At 46.9% G+C, this 22,978-nt stretch overlaps 1 protein-coding gene across 4 annotated transcripts; it reads left to right on the plus strand.

Moving 5' to 3' along the window:
* The first annotated feature begins 616 nt into the window (after window positions 1–616).
* Window positions 617–22,750, plus strand: bptf (bromodomain PHD finger transcription factor). 4 transcript variants are annotated; one of them, XM_058049981.1, is made up of 31 exons: window positions 617–1,385; window positions 2,431–3,253; window positions 3,687–3,907; window positions 4,380–4,559; window positions 4,683–4,826; window positions 5,054–5,224; window positions 5,314–5,399; window positions 5,896–6,245; window positions 6,333–6,464; window positions 6,526–6,655; window positions 7,515–7,650; window positions 7,725–7,991; window positions 8,265–9,753; window positions 9,834–9,958; window positions 10,160–10,288; window positions 10,374–10,524; window positions 10,696–10,819; window positions 10,901–11,159; window positions 12,094–12,224; window positions 12,304–12,409; window positions 12,483–12,718; window positions 12,846–13,923; window positions 14,018–15,249; window positions 17,938–18,020; window positions 18,110–18,335; window positions 18,666–19,207; window positions 19,274–19,450; window positions 20,340–20,532; window positions 20,817–20,901; window positions 20,987–21,173; window positions 21,392–22,750. In XM_058049981.1, exons 1-31 carry the CDS (start codon window positions 878–880, stop codon window positions 21,405–21,407), a joined length of 9,717 nt encoding a protein of 3,238 aa, XP_057905964.1. In that variant the 5' UTR covers window positions 617–877; the 3' UTR covers window positions 21,408–22,750. The 4 variants fall into 4 exon arrangements, with proteins under 4 accessions (XP_057905964.1, XP_057905962.1, XP_057905963.1 ...); XM_058049979.1 differs by having other exon boundaries at window positions 22,026–22,750; XM_058049980.1 differs by having other exon boundaries at window positions 8,268–9,753; window positions 22,026–22,750.
* Window positions 22,751–22,978: the final 228 nt, after the last annotated feature.

The following is a 22,978-nucleotide window of genomic DNA, read 5'->3' on the forward strand; positions in this document are numbered from 1 at the left end:
TGCCTTTCGGGCATTTGGAATCAGGGGTTATGTTTAGTGCTTAGGTGGTAAGTGTTGATGTGATCAATCAGGTACAGCAACCAGCAACCATTCCAGATGACACCGACTCTACTTAGCCATGATGTGACTGCCCCCTGCCGGCCATTTATGTTATGTGCATGGATTAGAGAATACAGTACATGAGTACAGCGAAGCAAAATATATTGTATGGACTTCATAACACGCATGAATACACCAAATATGTTATGTTGTATTAAATCTATACATAAAGTCTACTATATGGGGTATTCTCCTTTTGGTCAGTTGGACTTACATACACGTATTACAAATATTTATTGCTTTGAAATGTAAATATTCAGCCAAATATGAATATTGATGTAAATGAGGCGTTTTACGTTGACACATAAAACGATAATAAAATTGAATGAAAAATAAGAATAGACGTTTCAGTCATGTTTATAACATGATATATAAAAGTCAACAATGTTATATCAAAAAAGAGAAAGCGATCCCAAAGAATAATAGAAAGAATAATAATAATAAAGAATAATAAATAAATGAATAGAAATGAAAGACTGAGTGGTTGTTGCCATTCCGCCGCTCTCCGCCGCACCACGTGACCACGGGGGCACGGGCCTACTGTTTGTTCAGCCAGAGAGGCACAGAAGAAAAATGGCGGCTCCAGGCGAACCAAAACGGGACGCCGGGCTAATATTTTGAGCTTTCGCACCAGAAAAAACGCGGGGGGCACCCGGGGTTGGATGCTCGCCGTCACCCGCGACCCCTCCTGCACCGCGGGGCTACCGCTCCGTCTCGCTTCGCCGTCGCCTAAGCGAACGCAATCATTGGGATTGTAAAATAATAGACTTCGCCTATCATGAGAGGCAAAAGGGGCAGGCCGCCCAAACCGCTACCAGCCGAGGAGCCCTCTCCAGCGGCGGCCACCGTTCGGGGCTTGCGGCCGAGGAGGAATATCAAGCCCAGGGCTCGGGACAGCGGGGACGAGGACGTCGAGAGTCCGGTTCGGGAAGCGGCCACGCCGAGCAGAAAAAGGAAACGCGGATCTGCCTTATCGACGCGGGGAAGGGGACGAGGCAGAGGCGGCAGAGGAAGGCGAGGGGGTCGCGGAGGAAGGAGGGCGCCCGTCTACAAAACCGTGGTGTACGACGACCATGAGAGCGACGAGGAGGAGGACGCCGTCAGCCTCCGGTCGGAGGAGGAAGAGCCGGTCGAGGAGGACCCTCAGTCCGAGGAGGACGAGGCCCTCAAAGCGGACTCGGACTGTCTCGATGATGTGCTGGACGACGAGGAGGAGGTGGAGGAGGATGCTAGCGACTGCACGGAGAGTAGCTTTCGGAGTCAGAGCACACACGCCAGCACTCCGGGTAAATGAACCACACTGTCTTGACGCGGGGGTGCAGATGTCCGGTACGCGATCCAATGTTGGACCGGTACGCGAAGCAGTGAGATTATTGTTCAAAATGGAGAATGCACACTTCTTGCGTGAACGCAGGCCGCGGTCCGCTTTGTAAGCAGGTGGATTGTCGGGTTAGCTCCGTGACTCGTCCGTACGTGCTAATATTGCTTTACATGAAAGCTACCTATCCGGTGTGGTACTTAGCGATAGCTGGAACTCCACAATGCGACTGTTTTGCTTTTAAGCTAATGCTAACGCAGCACGCACAATTAGCACGTGTCCTTCCTACTAGTCACTGTCAGCCTGTCCATAAACATATGAACACATAAACACATAAACGCATGCCCCTGTCTTCCATCCTTTACGGTAAGGCTTGGTCGTGGTGTTTTATATTCATTACATTTGATTAACCAGGACTATGTTATGCTAATGTGCCTGTCAGTGGCAGCTTATTAGCTTCCTGGTTACAATGATGCTTTCATGGCTCCAAACCTAAAGCTACAAACACTTAAAGTGTAACAAGTTATATTGTATATTGTTATATTGTATTAGTACTTGCTAATACAGGAGGCTTAGTGCATCAATACATCAATTCTTGGCTGAAACAACACCCAAGGAATATGGAGATTGGATACAAAATAGCAAATTTACACTGTTGATTTCCTAGAATCTTACATGTTCAAGGATATAATCTTTATTCTTGATGATCATAGCAGCGGTCGAAAGGGTTAGCTTTCCTTTTCTTTGGCACACTACCATCGGGAGTCTGCCGAGACGTAATGAGTTTGGCGATGGAGAGTGGGGGCAACCACATCCATCCTCGGTGTTGCTACCCACGACTGCGTACCTCTCTTGTCGAGCGAGTCTCGTATTCATATATATATATTTTTATATGTATATGCATATGCACATACATACATATGTGTGTACCTTATGTGTACAAAGATATGTCTATCTTTGAGGATGATGGTGTCTTTTATCACAGATTAACACTCTTTGTGTTTGCTCCACAGGGAGAAAAAAGCCCCATGCCCCCCGACCTCGCACCCCCATTCTGGAGGAGAAGAACATTCCCCCTCTTGAGCTACCCGATTCTTCAGAGGACCTCCTGGTGCCTGGTGAAGAACTGCTTAATGCCACCTCCATCTACGAGGTGCTTCGGAACTTCAGCACGGTGCTGCGCCTGTCCCCCTTCCGCTTTGAGGACTTCTGCGCAGCGCTGATCGGCCAGGAACAGTGCACTTTAATAGCGGAGATCCACATTTGTCTCTTGAAGGCCATCCTACGTGAGGAGGACTCCTCCAACACGACCTTTGGGCCTGCCGACCTCAAGGACAGCGTCAACTCCACCCTGTACTTCATCGACGGCATGACGTGGGCCGAGGTGCTGCGTGCGTACTGTGAAAGTGACCGAGAGTACCATCACGTCCTTCCGTATCAGGAAGTGGATGACTATCCCTACGGTTCGGTGGAAAATAAGATCAAGGTGCTTCAGTTCTTGGTGAACCAGTTTCTCACCACCAACATTGCACGCGAGGAGCTGATGTCTGATGGCGTCATGCAGTATGACGACCACTGCCGCGTCTGTCACCGGCTGGGCGACCTCCTCTGTTGTGAGACCTGCCAAGCGGTTTACCACTTGGAGTGTGTGAAACCTCCTCTGGAGGAGGTCCCGGAGGACGAGTGGCAGTGTGAGATTTGTGTGGCGCATCAGGTACCCGGAGTTACGGACTGCGTGACGGAGGCGCAGAAGAACAGGCCCTACATACGCCAGGAGCCCATCGGATACGACCGCCATCAGAGGAAGTACTGGTTCCTGAGCAGAAGGATTATTGTGTAAGTGTTTGTGTTGGCTCAGGGCCGTGTGTGGGTATCGACTGAAGCCCTAAAAACAGATTAAGATTTTAGTATTTCAGATGAATATTGCTGAATGCATCTATTTCCATCATTCCTTAAAGAAGGACGAGATGTTAGAAGTACTTAATATGAGGATGGTGGTGACAAAAGGGAAAAAAGCTCTGCGACATTGGTAGCAGTTTGGCAAAGTTTAGCTAGTAACGTGAAATATCATGGAATTTATAGCCTGGTAGGAACATGACTGCAGTTGATCGCCTCTCTGAGACTGTTTTGTGAGTGACAGCCATGAATGTGAGTGACAGCCATGAATGTAAATGTACTGCAACTTTAATGCAAGTGAAGCAAATATTGATTGTGAATATCAACAGCCAGCCAGCCGCTGTCTAATATTGTGTATTATTGTCTTTTCCAGTGAGGAGGACGGAGAGCATGTTAAAAAGAAGATCTGGTACTATAGCACCAGGGCCCAGCTGGAGGAGCTCCTGGAGGGCCTGGATAAGGAGTACTGGGAGATGGACCTTTGTGCCACTCTGCAGGAAATGAAGGAGGAGGTTGACACTCACATGGCCATCACCGAGGACCTCACCAATAAAGCTCGTGGAAGCAATAAAGCCTACCTCGCAACTGTCAATGGTAGGGCCTCCACAGGGTCTGCTCTGTTGGGGATGAACACCCATCCTGCCGTGCTTGGTTGTTGGGACGGTGACAGGGTAGACGTTGGTTGTCATTCAGCTCACCATCTTGGTGTTCCGCTGTATTCACCTCAGCATTCCTAGTTTGTGAATGCACCTTGCTCGTCACAAATAAATGTGGAATTGACGCATCCGCGAGGTTACCGTGTTGGAATTTAGAAAGTTAAGAAGCTTGTCAGACTGCGTGTCTGTTGGGACGTTGCATGACTTCCAAGACGTTAGTTACACAATATTACCTTTATATTGGCATGTGTGTCATTATGATACATACTCTCGGTATGTATCCCTATCTTGGTGTTCCTTTAGCGAGACAACTATTGGGTCCCTACTGTACAGTATATTGTGTGTCTAATGAGATTATTTACATCTGTCCAGATGTTACGTAACCATTGTGTGTCTCCATTTGCTGATAGAGGTGGTCATGGAACGATTAAAGAGCAGACGGGAAGCACAAAAAGCTAAGGGCCAAGCAGACGAGGAAAAACTGCAAGCAGAAACCAGTTCTGGACAGACGGTGGAGGACTTGGCCACGTCCCAGCTTGGCAATGGGGAGCACAAAGACACTGATCCCAAGGAAGGACCTACCCCGCCTGGTAAAAAAACTGAATAACCAAACCCAGATGACTGTTTAAACCCCACTTCCTGGTTTTGGTACTGGTGCTTTTGATGAAAAGTGGCGTTGTAATACTATATGTTTGTATATTTGTTTTGTACAGCCTCAGCCATCATTCCGCCTGCTGACCAGGAGAGCTGCATATCTGATTCCAAATGCAGCTCAACCTCCCGGGACTCAGCAGAAAATCCTCATTCAAGTGACAAAGCCCAGGAGAGTGTGGAATCCCCTCCGGTGGCGAAGCCAGGTACTCCAGTCCAACATGGACTCATGGTCAGCCATCATGTTTAGCCATGCAAATCCTCCACGAGAGGAGTCTAAACCCCAGTGAAGATGCCACTTTGTACACACCAGCTTTTGGATGCTTAGAGATCTTACCTGCTCCTTCAACGACTGGTAGTCTCGGTCCAGGCTAGGTTCCACAGTCGTGGTGAATATCTGGTACTCCAGCTCCATTTCCTGTCTTGTTTTCAGACAAGAACCCAAATGCTGACGTGAGCAGTGAGTCCTTGCTAACGCAAATCCACGATGAGCATCCAGAAGAAGGCCATCAGGTCCCTGACTGCGCCACTCCACGGAAACCAGAGCAGCCGGACATGTCTGAGAGGTCGTCTCGCTCTTCTTTTACTAGCCAAGATGGGACAGGTGAGTGATGGGAAGTACTTTGGATAATGACGACAGCACGCTCATTGTCTGCCTTTTTGATCAAGCGTCATCTCCTTTCTTAAAAACAGACGAGTATAATGAAAATGTCAAGAAGAATAGAGCAAGTGCAGCCACGCTGGACTTTCTTCACCAAACGCCCCGAGGCAGCAAGGAGGTGAGGCAAATGACTATATACTATATATACTATATATACTATGTATATACGGTACATATAATTAGGGGTGCACGATAAGTATGGAACCAACATGGGGAATTATGGCGTCATACTGGAAAAAAAAAAAGTATCTCCGACAACAAAAAAGCTAAACCATACCAGAGTTCCAGATAATGAGGTTTGCGTGTTTGGAAGTCAGCCCTGAAAGAAGTCTGGGATGGTTCTGGACCCTCGGTTTCTAACACTTCCTTACATGGGCAGAGTGGGCGTGCCCGGAGGCGGGCCATGGGTGGAATGGATTAAATGCGTTATGGTGTGGAGCTGCTACAGAGGAGTCCACAGCTCAATACACAATGGCCGAAAATGAGCAAAATAGGTCCCCTTTAAAACTAAGGAATATGATAATCATAACTTAATTCATTTTGAATATGTATGAGGCCAGCACATCGTTTTTCTCTCAATGCTTAGTTGTACCTGATTTCTCCTGATGTTTCAGTCGTCGCCGGTGCGCTCTGATGGAGAATCTTCATCTCCCATGTTTGCCAAAAACGACTCGGTGAACCTGAACAACTTGTTCAAACTGGGCCAGGAAGGTAAATATCGGGTCTACCACAACCAGTACAGCACCAACGTCCTGGCCCTCAACAAGCATCAGCATCGTGAGGACCATGACAAGCGGCGCCACCTTTCCCATAAGTTCAGCTTGACCACGGCGTCGGAGTTCAAGTGGAACGGTTCCATCTACGGATCCCGGAGCCTGACTGTCACCACCCTGCGGCTCACCATCATCCAGTTGGAGACCAGCGTCCCTCCGCCGTTCATGCACCCGAACTGGGCATCACACAGGTATCATTACGCGATGGGGGGGGGGGTGTTGACTGGAAATAAAGTCAAAGTATGGTCACAGATGTGGTTTGTCTTTTACACATTTAGAACCAACTGGAACAAAGCCGTACAAATGTGCAGCAAAGCAAGGGAGTTTGCTCTGGCATTGGCCATACTGGAATGCGCCATCAAGCCCGTTGTCATGCTGCCCATATGGAAAGATTCTCTGGGCCACACAAGGTAAGGCTGGAAGGATTACTTAGACTTTGGAAGTGACTAACCAGCACGTCTCTCGTCTCAGGCTGCATCGCATGACCTCAATGGAGCGTGAGGAGAAAGAGAAGGTGAAAAAACGGGAGAAAAAACTGGAGGATGAGGAGACCCTGCAGCAGGCCACCTGGGTGAAGTACACCATTCCCATCAAACATCAGGTAAAACTTTACATCACATGGGATGAATATGGCCTCGAGTCCGTATGCAATAGACATTATTATATAAATGTAGCTCAAATGGCACGACGCCCACATTAGTATTTTAGTCCTGATTCTGCAATGACACCCGAGATGCAGAGAACGGATGTTGTGAATTAGTCAAATGCTATGTACGTATTAGGCATGGCGATTTCAAATAAAGAAACGATTCTTCAACGAGACTACACAAGATATTTAACTTTACTTTGAGAAAAGTCCAATGTTAAAAAACACTGTTTTCTACTATGTTGCACTCTGTGTAAGCCTGTACATTTTCCTACGGTACACAACTCCGGGTATTTGTACCCGCTTCATCAAAGCGACTAACCTAGTGTCCTTTTCTTTAGATAGATAGACTCCCTTTTATTGTCATTGCACAAAAACACAGTAGTGAAATTGCCAACGAAATGTCGTTGCCTGGCTCCCATATAACAGACACAAAAGAAGATAAGTAATAATAAATAATAACAATAATAATAATGTGGAGAATAAATAGACACCAAATATGAACAACATAATGTAAAGTGCAGCGTGAACAGTAAATTGCCCAAATAATTTAAATAATTAAAATAAATAATAATGATGTAGTAAGGTAGAGGGGCTTATTTGGCATTGAGCAGTCTGATGGCCAGGGGGAAGTAGCTGTCTCTGAACCTGGTCGTCCTACAGCGGATGCTGCAGAGCCTTCTCCCCGATGCCAGGCGAGAGAACAGTCCATGCTGGGGGTGTGTGGGGTCAGAGCCTTGAACAACATGGCAAGCAAATGACAGCATTAGATGTGTTGCCTGCTTCATTCTTGACTGTTTGTTTCGCCTGGTAGGTGTGGAAGCAGAAGGGTGAGGAGTACAGAGTAACGGGCTATGGTGGCTGGAGTTGGCTCAGTAAGACTCGTGTGCCTCGATTTGTGCCCAAATTACCAGGAAACACCAACGTAAACTACCGTAAAGAACTGGAAGGTAAGGACCAATCTAAAGTGTTGTTTATCCACCCATCATCGTGTGCGTGTATGCATCTGCTGTCATCACTACAGCCAAAATGAGAAAGGAGCATGCGGCTGCTTGCACAAATAAACAGAAAAAGGCAGATGACAAGATGGGGACGACTGCAAGTACAGCCAAGGACAAGCAGCAGGCATCCATTACTGCATCTTCTCCAAACTCCTCCTCGGAGCAACAGCAGTCCCCCAAAGAGGAAGTGAAACCCACAGGGGAGGAGCAAGAAAAGGGCCGAGAGGTAGAAGATAACAAAATGGAGGTTGAGGCCTGTCTAAATAAAGCTCCTTCAAATGTTGAAAAAGGTAAACTCCATTTGGAGTTAGTTTGGATTCTTTTAAATACGGCGTTACCTCAAAATGCACAATTCCCAATAAATGTGATTTTCATTGTGGTGATGCTACCATTATGCCTAATGTCACTCAAGACTTCAGCTTGTTATGGGCATGCCTGCAATGATGCATGCTTTTGACGTTGTTGTGTGTCAGTTTGGAGCAGATTAATCCCGTTTGAGTTGTTTATTACAGGAAAAATGTTCTTCCAATGTAAGCTAACTAATCTCGCCTTATTTTTTGTAGAAGAAGTTGAAAACAAAACCCCGCCTTCGTGTGCGGTTCAGCCCGTTAAAGAGGAGCCCATCCAGGAAAGCCAGCAACCGAAGGAGGAGGCCGCTGCACAGGAGCCTTCATACGACGTTGTCAATGTCAGCGAAGGGTTCCAGTTGCGGACGGCTTATAAAGAGAAGGTCAAAGCCTCCAAACTGGATGGACTCTTGGAGCGGCGGGTCAGACAGTTCACCTTGGAGGAAAAGCAAAGGCTGGAGCGAATGAGACAGACGGCCCCCCCATCAAGAACCATGGGTGTGAGGAAGACTGAGGGAGCTGTGAGTCCGTGTGTGAAAGTTGAAGAAAATGAGAACCAAGATCCTGTCGTTAAAAAGCTGGACTTTGAGCAGGAAGACAACAAGCAGAAATCAAACATGGACGTCAAATTGGCCTCCATGGAAATCAACCACAGCACGCAGATAGAATCCAGTCCCGTTCAGGAGAATAGTGGAGGTGCTGCAGCACACAAAGAAGTGAACGGAGGCTCCGTCGGAGGGACTGGACTCAACAGTAATCAGAATTCTAAATCAGAAGCAGTAGAAAGTGAGGAGAAAAGTGAGAAACAGGAGGTGGCTCCGGTGGCAGAGAACACAAAGAAACGTGGCTACGAGGAAATGGAGCAAGGCGGTGCAAAGACGGACGAGGAGAACATGGAGGTAGACCAAAGCAAGACCAATGCAGAGCAAGTGAATGGAGAAAGTGTCATGGCTGCCCCTTCAGATGCAGACCCAAGCAGTCAGATCCAAGGTGATAAAGAGCGTCTGAAAGAGCCTGTGAAGGCTCTAATGAATGGGAACGTCTCCCAGAACGATGCCTCTTGTGACGGTCACCCACCTCCCTCAAAGGTCCCCAAATTAGAGAATCACGTGGCTGAGAAAGTAGATCCTGATAACGGTGTCAGCGATAATCGGGATGCACTTGCAGTGCCTGCTAACATTCAACCCTCAAATCAATCAAGTGCCTCCTCCGTTCCAGGCGGTGACAACGCCAGTCACACGGATGATCCAAAAACATCCGTCACAGAGACTCCAACCCCCCAAACCGCTGTAGCAAGCAGCACCGTCTCCTCGACCGCCACCTCCAACACCAGGCCAATCTCCTCCGCCTCTCAGAGGTCCAAACCTGTCAGTGCAGCCGTTCCTGGTCCGAAGCAGACCACCTCTGCTTCGGCCTCAAGCGGCTCCATGACAATAAGCAAAGAATATTCCACCAGCGACAGAGTAACTCTGCTCAAGTTCACCAAATGTAAGAAGGCGCGGTCAGGCACAGCCTTGCCGTCCTATCGCAAATTTGTCACCAAGAGCAGCAAAAAGAGCATCTTTGTCCTGCCAAACGACGACCTGAAGAGGCTGGCAAGGAGAGCGGGCATCAGAGAGGTGCCCATCTTCAGTTACAATGCCAAGCCCGTCCTGGATATATGGCCCTACCCTTCACCCCGGCCCACCTTTGGAATCACGTGGAGGTTGGTGCCGCATCGCCACTTGACATTTGGTTTTACCATCTCTTGTAACGTGCAGATGTTCCTATTCCTTTCCCGTGTAGGTACCGTCTCCAAACCGTCAGGTCTCTGGCAGGAGTTAGCCTGATGCTCAGGCTCCTGTGGGCCTGTCTAAAGTGGGACGAGATGGCCGTGAAGCCCTCTGGGGCTGTCGGGATAACACGTAAAGGTGACACATTGATCAACCATTGTACCAGGGGTCTGATTCAGGGTCAATGACCCATTTTACAGATTGGATAAGTTGCATCAGCCAAAAAAAAAGCGTCATGAAGAAAACATGTTTAGCACACGCTAAATAACATACATTCATGTACATGGCTGTGCATTGATGAAGGATTTAACCTGTGACTTTTGGATTTTGGTTGTGCAGAAACTACAGACACCGATATCACCACAACAGAGATAATTAAACGCAGAGACATGGGCCCCCATGGCATCCGCTCGGAATACTGTATCAGGAAGATCATCTGTCCCCTTGGTAACAGAGATACTCCCAAAGGTAATTGTTGTATTTGGATGGAGTCTAAGAGTGACCAAGATCCCCCATGGGGACTTTGTAACACCCTGCTGTGTTCTATGGATAGAAACCCCTACTCCACAGAGGAAAGGCCTGCGGTCCAGCGCCCTCAGGCCCAAGAAACAGGAGTCCACAAAGCCAACAGGGCCTATTGCCGTGGAGACGTGGATTCCTGAGGAAGACCTGGAGCTGTGGGAGATCCGAGCCTTTGCTGAAAAGTGAGAATTGGAGTAGTCACACATTTTGCAGCACATATAGTAGGTTGTTTACTTAGCCCTGAATCAGCTGGTTCCTGTCTTCTGGAGCAGCCCACGCTATCTACTGTTTGAATAAGGTGGTACCTTGTGGTTAGTAGCACTTTTATTGGGGCTCCTTCCTTTGCCTTGCAGATTGGAGAGGGAGAAATCACAAGGACTAGATTCCTCCAAGACGAGCAGCACGCTGAAGACCTCAGAGGATGTCAAAGCCCACTTGGAGAATCAGCTTAAACAGGCTAGATTGGCGTCCCAGCAGGTGGGAGGACGGCGCATCTGCGCATTTTTATCATTTTATTTGTGTAGCGACTCAAAATTCCACACAATGTGCCGTTTTTAGAAACGCTTTGAGCAGCAGAGACTGTGCACAACGCCTCCCCCACCCACCGCTACGACAACCGCCGCCACCACCACGTCCAGCACTCCCAGTTCCACGAGTGCGCCTGCGTCCACAGGCCAGAGGACGGGTCAGATCACACCAGGAACCAAGATGGTTTTGGCCTCCAAGCTGGCCTCTCCGGTCTCCCTGCAGCAAGACAAGAATTACCATCAGTCTTTTACATCGTGGGTCAAGCAGGGTCAGACCAACAGCAACGCAGGTAACATTGTGTATAGTCTACAAGTTACAGTACATAAAGTACATGCAGTATATCTAACCTCAGGGCGTGTTTCACGCTTGCCAGACACCACACTTTATGGAGAACAATTCTAGATTTACAGGCAGAAAACAATACAGGAAGGAAGGAGAAAGATACGAGTTGTTCATTGTTCTGTGTACGTTCTATCATCAAATAAACATTTGGATTCCGTAGCCAGAATCTGTCTACGGCAGGGGTGGGCAAACTTTTTCACTCACGGGCCACATTGGCTTCATAAAAATTTGGCGGCGGGACCTTCTATACACAGGCAGTCGTCAAACAGAACAACATACTTGCTCACGGTGCAACAAAATGAAAACACAACATATCCACGGCAAGTTACTGTATCACATAAATCAACGAGTGTGACTATGTGGGTGATTCACAACAACTAAGCGCTAAACATAACATGTAACTTTAAACTGTTATTTCCAAATGACCTCAAGACATGCTGGGTAGTCCAGCTGCAACCACAATATGAACAATAAAACATTGGATATGTTAACTTCTATTCGTTTACTTCTCTGACGACCTCCTCAACAAATTTAGCAAAATGTTGGGAGAGTACCACAAGTTACCCTGCATGCCTTGCAGTCGGAATATATGGGTATACGTAAATATTTATATGTTTGCCCACATGGCGCAGTGGGTAGGTTCTATGTGTGTTGACGTGTTGTGTTGTTTTGTGGATCGTTTTTTTTGTACAAGTTACAGATTGCAAAAGGAATTTGGAAATGCCTGATGGGCCGGATGAAGACGCTTAGCGGGCCTGATGTGGCCCGCGGGCCGTAGTTTGCCCACCCCTGGTCTACGGTGTCCCATCTCTTAAAGACCCAAGACCTTTAGTGTACCGTATGTGTTCTTGACGTGTCTGTGTTGTTCTTCCCATCAACAGTCCAGCAGAAGTGCATGAGCATATTCCCATCCGGGCCTCCCGCCAACCTGAGGACATACAGTACTCTTCATCCTACCACCGGCAATATGAACATCAGAGCGAACAGCTCGGCCTCAACTGCTCAGCAGCAGGTACTTTGGTACTTTGCCTTTCTGTCTTTAACCTTGTTTAGACTTCCTTTAAGTAACCGTGACTCCGTTTTTGCTCCAGATGCTGAAAGCAGGAAGCCACACACAACCTGGAACGCCGGTGAACCCGTCATCGACCTCAGCTGGAGGCTCTGCCATGGTCAGAAGTTCAGTGTTAGCTCAGCAAGGTATTCTTTCATTCCCACACCTACGGGGCGTATGTCCGAGGTATAAAGTCAGTTTCCACGCCCTCCCTCCTAGGCCATCCTCAGCCGGTCCAGATGGGCCACGGTCAGGTTGGATCAGCAGCCGTGTCTGCGTCCACACCTTTGCAGACAACTGAAGGTCAAAGAGCCGCGGGTTCCGTACCATCGCCTTGCCCTGCAAGCACAGCGCCTGGACAGCGCCCTGGGGTTCCCCCTCAGGCCAACAGACCTCAGCAGGGCCAAGTCAAACTCACCATGACACAACTCATGCAGCTAACGCAGAGCGCTCAGGTGAGTGGAGCAGGACCGTGTCTTCTAAGAGCGTCTTTTAATATACAGGTCTTAACTAATCCACAGACCACCGGGGATTGTGTGTTGATCTTTTTATTAATGACTGATTTTCCCTGCACCCCCTCAGGGAGGAAATCCAGGTCTGACGGTGGTGATCCAAGGTCAAGGCCAGACCCAGGGCCAGCTGCAGATTGTTCCACAGGGTGTGACAGTCATCCCCGGTCCGGGTCAGCAGCTAATGCAGGCAGCATTGCCCGATGGGCAAGTCCAGCGCTTCCTCTTCACTCCCACGCCCCCATCCTCGTCAACTTCTACGTCAGCGCCTACTCCAGCTGTTCCTGCAAAGCCCGCTGCAGTACCGGGCCCACAAACCCAGATATCAAGTCCTGCCCTCCCCAGAGCCCACGTCCAGACCACCCCTTCAGCCTTGGCGCAGACCCAAATGGCCGCGCCCATTCCTTCTTCAGCTCAACCTGCTTCACCTCAGCCTTCACAACCTGCTTCAGATGCGGGTTCTACCCCAGCGTCTGTCCCCACGCAAACAAGCGATCCAGCCTCTGTTCCCGCACCAGTACACGTTCCCGCACCAGCACCAGTACAAAGTCACACTTCAACCACTACCCAGTCATCACAGTTGTCTCCCGTGTCGGCTCAGGCTTTGCCCCAGACCCAAGTTTCATCCTCCTTAGCCGCCCCCATCCCAGTGCAACCCGAAGGGGCAAAAGCCATGCTTGCCTCGGCGCCAAATGCTGGCCAAGCAATGATCCCATCCAAGGTACCAGACCGATTCCTCACGCACACTCCAACTGCAATGTCTGTGGCTATTTCTGGACACGTGGCACCCCAGGCCCAAACGCAGACTTTGGCCAGCCCGCCCTTGACGTCAGCCCCTGTCCAGGTACATGTTACTGCCCCCGCCTCTGCTTTAGTCCCCCTCCCCGGCAACGCTGCTCTCCAGTTTGCTGCTAGCACTTCCCAAATGCATCTCTCGGCTTCCCTCCCCTCCCCCGTCCAAGTTGCTTCCTCCCCCCTCGCCCCCGTCTCTGCTCCCGTCATCGCTGTGGTGTCCAATCAAATTGGCGTCCTCTCCCCGGCGAAAGCACTTACCCAAATTCAAGCTGCGGCTCCTCGGCCTCTTCATTCCGCCGCGGTCAATGCTGTGGTCACGCCCGTCACTGCCACCTCGACCACGCCGTCGGTACCAGGTAGCAAAGCGTTGCACTATCAAGTCTGTGAACACAGTTGGTGGTATTAATAAAATATTAATTTGTGTCCATTATCTCTTCTGTCCGGTTGCAGCTCTGATAGAGCAGAGGGCAGTCCATGCTGTTCAACAGGTAGCAGTTCCTAATCCGCCTGCCCTGGATACGGTTCCCGTCTCCACACCCGCGCCAGGCTCCACGCACTCAACCGTGCCCCCCCTGCCTCCAGCGTCGCTTCCCTTGCAGTCTCCAGTCCAGCACCCTGCGCTGGTGTCCATGCAGCAGGTGCCGCAGATGCCAGTGTCTGCTGTGCAGCTTCATATGAAGGCGTTACCCGTCCCTTCTGTGGTGACGACAGTGAGGCACGCCCAGCCGCCAGCACTCAGTCCGCTGCAGGCCCAGCCTCCAAACCAGATCTGTGCACAGATTCAGGTCCAGCCTTGCGGCCAAGTCCAACAACTGCAGCATATTCAGTCCCCACCCCGTCTCCAGACCCAAGCGCAGATACGAGTTCACTTCCAGCCTCAAGCTCAACAAGCGTCCCAACCCCAAGTCCACCAGCTTCCTCAAATTCAACCCCAAGTGCAATTCACCTCCCAAAACCAGACCTTGCCCCAGGTTCAGGTCCAGCATCAGTACCAGTCCAAGGTAGCGGGTACGCTTCAGACACAAGTGCAAACCCAACCACAGGCTCAGCAACAGCCTCAGGTTCAGACTCAGGCTCCAGCCCAGATTCAGGTCCAGTTCCAACAGCAGAATCCGCTTCACGCTCAAGTCCAGACTCAGTCGCCAATTAAAAGTCCCATACAGACCCAAACTCAATTCAAAGTTCAGTCCCCGACCCAGGTTCAGGTACAGACTCAACCCCAAGTGCAAGCTCAGGTCCAGGTCCAGTTTCAGTCCCCAAACCGAGGTCATGTCCAGGCTCAGCCTCAGCTTCAAGTGCAGCCTCCCATCAGGCATCAGCTCATCACCGTCCCGGGGCTTCAACAGCCAGTCCAACTGTTGTCGGCCCTGCCGCCCCATGTTGCGGCCCAGATCCAGGCCCAGATCCAAGCGCAGGCGCAGCAGCAAGGCGGGGCGGTTCCTCAGCAAATCAAACTGCAGCTACCCATCCAGATCCAGCAGACGGGGAGTCAAATTCAAACGCACCAAATCCAGAACATGGTGACCATACAGGCGCCGACGAGCGTGCAGGACCAACTCCAAAGGATGCAGCAGCAGCAGCAACCTTCACCACCAAAGAAGAAGAAACACCAAGAGACGAAGAGGGAGCAGAAAGATCAGAATCAGGTGACTGTGAGCCTCGGAGATGCCGTTCATAAACAGGTGAGACTTTTAAACACACATCAGCACATTAGAATATAGTCAGAATGTACCAAGTTCATGTTCATTAGAATGTAGTAAGAATGTACCAACATCATGTTCATTAGAATGTACCAACATCATGTTCATTAGAATGTACCAACATCATGTTCATTAGAATGTACCAACATCATGTTCATTAGAATGTACCAACATCATGTTCATTAGAATGTACCAACATCATGTTCATTAGAATGTACCAACATCATGTTCATTAGAATGTACCAACATCATGTTCATTAGAATGTACCAACATCACGTTCATTAGAATGTACCAACATCATCTTCATTAGAATGTACCAACATCATGTTCATTAGAATGTACCAACATCATGTTCATTAGAATGTACCAACATCATGTTCATTAGAATGTACCAACATCATGTTCATTAGAATGTACCAACATCATCTTCATTAGAATGTACCAACATCATCTTCATTAGAATGTACCAACATCATGTTCATTAGAACGTACCAACATCATGTTCATTAGAACGTACCAACATCATGTTCATTAGAACGTACCAACATCATGTTCATTAGAACGTACCAACATCATGTTCATTAGAACGTACCAACATCATGTTCATTAGAACGTACCAACATCATGTTCATTAGAACGTACCAACATCATGTTCATTAGAACGTACCAACATCATGTTCATTAGAATGTACCAACATCATGTTCATTAGAATGTACCAACATCATGTTCATTAGAATGTACCAACATCATGTTCATTAGAATGTACCAACATCATGTTCATTAGAATGTACCAACATCATGTTCATTAGAATGTACCAACATCACGTTCATTAGAATGTACCAACATCATCTTCATTAGAATGTACCAACATCATCTTCATTAGAATGTACCAACATCATGTTCATTAGAATGTACCAACATCATGTTCATTAGAATGTACCAACATCATGTTCATTAGAATGTACCAACATCATGTTCATTAGAATGTACCAACATCATGTTCATTAGAATGTACCAACATCATCTTCATTAGAATGTACCAACATCATGTTCATTAGAACGTACCAACATCATGTTCATTAGAACGTACCAACATCATGTTCATTAGAACGTACCAACATCATGTTCATTAGAACGTACCAACATCATGTTCATTAGAACGTACCAACATCATGTTCATTAGAACGTACCAACATCATGTTCATTAGAACGTACCAACATCATGTTCATTAGAACGTACCAACATCATGTTCATTAGAATGTACCAACATCATGTTCATTAGAATGTACCAACATCATGTTCATTAGAATGTACCAACATCATGTTCATTAGAATGTACCAACATCATGTTCATTAGAATGTACCAACATCATGTTCATTAGAATGTACCAACATCATGTTCATTAGAATGTACCAACATCACGTTCATTAGAATGTACCAACATCATCTTCATTAGAATGTACCAACATCATGTTCATTAGAATGTACCAACATCATGTTCATTAGAATGTACCAACATCATGTTCATTAGAATGTACCAACATCATGTTCATTAGAATGTACCAACATCACGTTCATTAGAATGTACCAACATCACGTTCATTAGAATGTACCAACATCACGTTCATTAGAATGTACCAACATCATCTTCATTAGAATGTACCAACATCATGTTCATTAGAATGTACCAACATCATGTTCATTAGAATGTACCAACATCATGTTCATTAGAATGTACCAACATCATGTTCATTAGAATGTACCAACATCATGTTCATTAGAATGTACCAACATCATGTTCATTAGAATGTACCAACATCATGTTCATTAGAATGTACCAACATCATGTTCATTAGAATGTACCAACATCATGTTCATTAGAATGTACCAACATCATGTTCATTAGAATGTACCAACATCATGTTCATTAGAATGTACCAACATCATGTTCATTAGAATGTACCAACATCATGTTCATTAGAATGTACCAACATCATGTTCATTAGAATGTACCAACATCATCTTCATTAGAATGTACCAACATCATCTTCATTAGAATGTACCAACATCATGTTCATTAGAATGTACCAACATCATGTTCATTAGAATGTACCAACATCACGTTCATTAGAATGTACCAACATCACGTTCATTAGAATGTACCAACATCACGTTCATTAGAATGTACCAACATCACGTTCATTAGAATGTACCAACATCACGTTCATTAGAATGTACCAACATCACGTTCATTAGAATGTACCAACATCACGTTCATTAGAATGTACCAACATCATCTTCATTAGAATGTACCAACATCATCTTCATTAGAATGTACCAACATCATGTTCATTAGAATGTACCAACATCACGTTCATTAGAATGTACCAACATCACGTTCATTAGAATGTACCAACATCACGTTCATTAGAATGTACCAACATCACGTTCATTAGAATGTACCAACATCATGTTCATTAGAATGTACCAACATCATCTTCATTAGAATGTACCAACATCATCTTCATTAGAATGTACCAACATCATCTTCATTAGAATGTACCAAGATCATGTTGATTAGAATGTACCAAGTTCATGTTGATTAGAATGTACCAAGTTCATGTTGATTAGAATGTACCAAGTTCATGTTGATTGCTGCTGCCAGGTGGGAGCCAAGCCAAGTGTTCCATCAGAACAGCTGAAACAGAGGAAGACTGTAGCTGCTGCGGAGCGGGAGGAGAACCAGAGGTGTGGGAACATCAAGCAGTAGTACCAATATTGGACGTTGTGCTTTAGAGAATGCACCAAATGACATTTGTGTTGTCCACTCTGTCCAGGATGATTGTGTGTAACCAGGTGATGAAGTACATTCTGGATAAAATTGAGAAGGACGAGAAGCAGGCCGCCAAGAAGAGGAGGAAGGAGGAGGTGGTGGAGCAGAAGCGCTCCAAGCAGAATGCCACCAGGCTCACGGCACTGCTCTACAAGCACAAAGAGCACCTGAAGGCCGAGATCCTGAAGAAGAGGGCCCTGCTGGACAAGGACCTTCAGATGCAAGTCCAGGTTAGCATGCAGTCGCCGTTCTTCAAAGAATCAAATAGTCCAAATGAAGTAGAACTTTGGAGGTGGCACACCATCTATTGGGCTTGCTTTCAGACGACGTGGTGGAGGAAAAGGTTCCTCTGGCCTGTCGTGTCTCGTCAGATTAAAGTTCTTGTGATGAGCGTCCAACTTGACTTTAGGCAGCTTCTACTCTCCTGGAAGAACTTGGTACAGGAGGGTAGAAGGTGTCCTCTGTTTCTTGTCAAGGTTATCTAGGGGTTTCATGGAATAGTTTGATAGCGATGTCTGCCACGGGGTGCTCACCATGACAGGACATGTCTTGGCCTTCAGGAGGAGCTGAGGCGGGACATCGCCAGGCTACAGAAGGAGAAAGAGAAAGCCCGAGCCGCCATCGCCCAGGCTGCGGCAGCCACGGTCAAGGCGACGGCGCACTCTTCTCACTCTTCTCACCCCTCTCACCCTTCTCACCCCTCTCACTCCACACATTCCTCCCACACTACCCACACGCCGCCACATCCGCCCTCATCCCATAAACGCAAGCGAGAAGACGAGCGAGACAGAGACAGAAACCGGGACAAGGAGCGACATCACGACAAGAAACGGGACAAGGACCGGGACAAAGACAGGGACAGATACAAAGACCGGGAAAGAGAGCGAGAGCGAGACCGTGATCGAGACAAGGACAGGATGCGAGAGCAAGAGCACACCCGCCACCGGGACAGGGACAGGGACAGAGAAAGGGACAGAGACAAGGACCGAGATCCCTTCTCATCCAAACACAAAAAGAAGAAGAAGCTCTCCTCTACCTCAAAGGATCACCAGAAGGACACCAAGTTGTACTGTATCTGCAAGACGCCCTACGATGAGTCCAAGTAAGTTCACCGTACATCTAAGTACAACATGGCGCTCGCTTGAAAACCAATTGTCTTTGCCCTCAGGTTTTACATCGGGTGTGACCTGTGCTCCAACTGGTTCCACGGCGCCTGCGTGGGCATCACCGAGAAGGAAGCTAAGAAGCTGGAGGACTTTGTGTGTAACGACTGTAAACGAGGCCAGGAGGGAGGAAGCAAGGAAGAACTCTACTGCATCTGCCGGACACCCTATGACGAATCACAGTACGCCTCTAGCACGTCACACACACGCCTTTTCTTGGACTAATGCACCCGGGTCTAAACGGGATTGGATAAGAAAACTAAACAACACACGACAGAATCAAGTTAATTAGGAGAAAAAAGTGTAATGGGGTCATATTATGAGGGGCCATTACAGCATTTAGTAGCACAACATGGAGGACAAAGTCAGAAGGTGAGAAATAAAAAAGTGAAATGTTTGGCATTTTTGGCAAAGTTCTAATATTACAGGAATGAGAATAAAGTTGTAATAATACAAGAAGAAAATGTACATATACATTGAAATAGTTGGAAGATTAAAAAAAGAATATAATAAGAGGAAAATATATTTTTAAAACAGCTGTAATTTTCTGTAAATTCAGTCAAAATATGAAAAGAAAAATTGTGTATTCTTATGAGAAAAAGGTTTCAATTTTAGAAGAACAAACATAGTAGCAAAGTATTGCTATATGAAATATAATATAAAATGTTAGTTTTTGTAAAATGATGAGAACCAGACAGGACTAAATGAAGCTATAATTTTTGAAAAATAGACTGGAGAGGAAAGTAATGTTTTGGGAATAACGTCATAATCAGAATCAGAATCAGAAAAGGTTTATTGCCATGTATGATCAAACACATACTAGGAATTTGTTTTGGTGTATTAGGTGCATACACATCTATTAAAAAAGAATGAGAATACAAAATATGAAATACAAAATATGAAAATACAAAATATACAGAATAACATAATATTACAAGAAGAATATTTACAAAGATTGTTTAAGAAAAAAGTTGAAAACGTAGATTAAAAAAAAACATTAAGCAGCAAAATGGGCCAAATCCATTAGAAAGATATATGAATATAATATAATAACGTCTGGTTCTACATCAGGTTCTACATCGGCTGTGATCGCTGCCAGAACTGGTACCACGGACGCTGCGTGGGCATCCTGCAGAGCGAGGCCAACCACATCGACGTCTACGTGTGCCCCCAGTGTCAGTCCACCGAGGACGCCATGACGGTCCTCACGCCGCTGACGGACAAAGACTACGAGGGCTTGAAAAGAATCCTCCGCTCCTTGCAGGTATGGGGCCTAGCGTGGACAACACACGAGTCCGACCAAAGCTCTTTCCTGGTGGGACGCCATCTCGTCCGTCTGGGTGATGGCGGGTAGCTCCACCCCCAGGATCCAGCCTAAATAATTACAAATACACATTTTAATTTCAAAGGTATTTCCTTCATGCATTTTTATAGTCTTGCCTATCCGATCTGATCCGGTAGAGATCCTTTTTTTTAATACTTTTGAATACTGCAATACTAATTCTGAAACTCAGGACTAAACTCTGTCATCACTTCCTGTTTGAACAGTCTCACAAAATGGCTTGGCCTTTCCTTGAGCCCGTGGATCCGCACGATGCACCCGATTACTATCGCGTGATCAAGGAGCCCATGGGTAAGAGCGGAAGTCTCGGGCCTTCCGGACCCCACGTTAGAGCACAGCAGTAACGTTCTCCATTCCCCCCCCCCCCCCCTTGCAGACTTTTCCACCATGGAAGGCCGCTTACAGAAGCGCCACTACCGCAAGCTCACTGAGTTTGTGGCCGACGTGACCAAAATCTTCGACAACTGCCGCTACTACAACCCCAACGACACGCCCTTCTTTCAGTGTGCGGAGGTGCTGGAAGGCTTCTTTGTCCAGAAGCTGAAATGTTTCAAAGCGGGCAGGTAAGCTTCCTGGTCCGTGCTCGGTCCCACTACTTTTCGGACATGCTTTGTGTCTCCGGCCTGCATGAATCCACGGCCCTAGATGTCATTCTTCTTGTGTTTGACGCCAAGGAAAAGTAAAAGATGGCGTCCGCTACATGCGTCATGTATGATCTTTGCTTTGTTCACCTTTGCCGCATGCCTATGATTTATGCCATCCCATTTTCTCTGTCTTCCAGATTGTCAGATTCTTAAACGGGCCAGTCTAGCCGGAGTCTGGACTGGACGCTTGGTTCTCTAATGCTAAGAATGGCAAGAATGTCCAGTAATCCCAGTAACGTGGTAGCCATGTTGCCCATAGTTCTTGGTCAGTGATGAGGATACTTCCACATCAAGAGTATCGCTCCAAACAACAAGTTGTTTTAAAAGCATTTTACCCAGGCGTTGGTATTTATTTCCTTCATCTTGTGTCCATCTTTGGAGGATGGGATGAGTCGGGGTCCACCGTGCTAGTTCAAGTAGACAAAGCTGCATATTTTATTACACAGATATTTATCATTTGGCTCCACCTCCTTTAGTGTACATACTTTTATCGTGTACAGTGGTTGTAATATAGAATGTTGGAGGCTTTTTAACAAATCATCTTTATACGAGAGTCGGTGTACGGCCCTTGCATGCGCATTCTAGTCCCCTCTTGCACAGAAACAAAATGGAAAGCTGTTTGCAATCAAGAAAAAAAGGCATTCCTAGTACTGGCATCCAACATGGCGGCGGGGTCATCTCTCAGTGCATCCGTGTCTATGTGATGGTTGTCTACATGTCGCAGAACAGCATGCGAAGGCCACTTAACCTGCCCCTCTCTCCACACTGTAGGTCTCATAGCAACAAGCTACAGGCGTCTTCTGCAGCCTCTTAGAAAGATAAACAAAATGCACTTGCCCTCATATTTGGCTTTTTTCTCACCTGCGACTCTTGTGACCAACTACGCCACGCCCCGACTTTGGGGTGTGCTCCTTTAACTGTGCAACCCAGCACTGCTGCTTCACAGAGTCCACCAGGCTGACCAGTTCAGCTCCAAGGGACCTTTTTTCTACCCGTCTTCTTCTAGCATCGGCTCAGTCATTTCAGAAGACACTTTACCTCGGAGGAAAGACTCAAGGAGCGCTCACCTTTCCATGTACTTTTTTTTTTTTTTATTCTTCACTCTTGTTAAAAGTCCCGCCGGCCATCTGAGGGGTCGCCGCCTTCAACGAGAGAAGTACAGAGCGAACTATCATGGCTGAGTTTTACTGAGCATCTTGGAAATGTCTGTACATTCGCAGTGGAACATCCTTGTTTTTTTTTTTTACTCCTTCAGTGTTCATTCTGAAGTGGCATGACACAAGAAGACGCTTGTACAACAACAACAACAGCAGCAGCAGCTGGTTGGGCTGTGGAAGTGGCTCGACGGTAGCGACTGACTTGAGTGACCAATCTGTATTTGAAGGTTCCTGCTCTGTTTGTATAAAAAGTCTGTTTTGGACTTGAGTTTTTTTGTATTACAGTTGAAGAATTATGGATGTATATGGAATTAATAAAATGCCGAAGTCTTGAACGGTTCCTCTGTTGGCATCTGATGAGAAGGTATGGGTGTAGTTGGCATTGTTAGATATTATTTTATGACACTTTCAAATTCAGAGTAATTGCTTCTCTATTCTCACAGAGGCCGTCACAATGCACACACTCACATAGCACAATTAGAGTTGCGCAACATGGACATACGACTGATGGAAAAATACCGGGAGACGCACAATAGATCCGAGGTATTTAATATGACAAATATTAAC

The sequence above is a fragment of the Doryrhamphus excisus genome, chromosome 15 (assembly GCF_030265055.1).
Source record: "Doryrhamphus excisus isolate RoL2022-K1 chromosome 15, RoL_Dexc_1.0, whole genome shotgun sequence".
Classification (NCBI taxonomy): Eukaryota; Metazoa; Chordata; class Actinopteri; order Syngnathiformes; family Syngnathidae; genus Doryrhamphus; species Doryrhamphus excisus.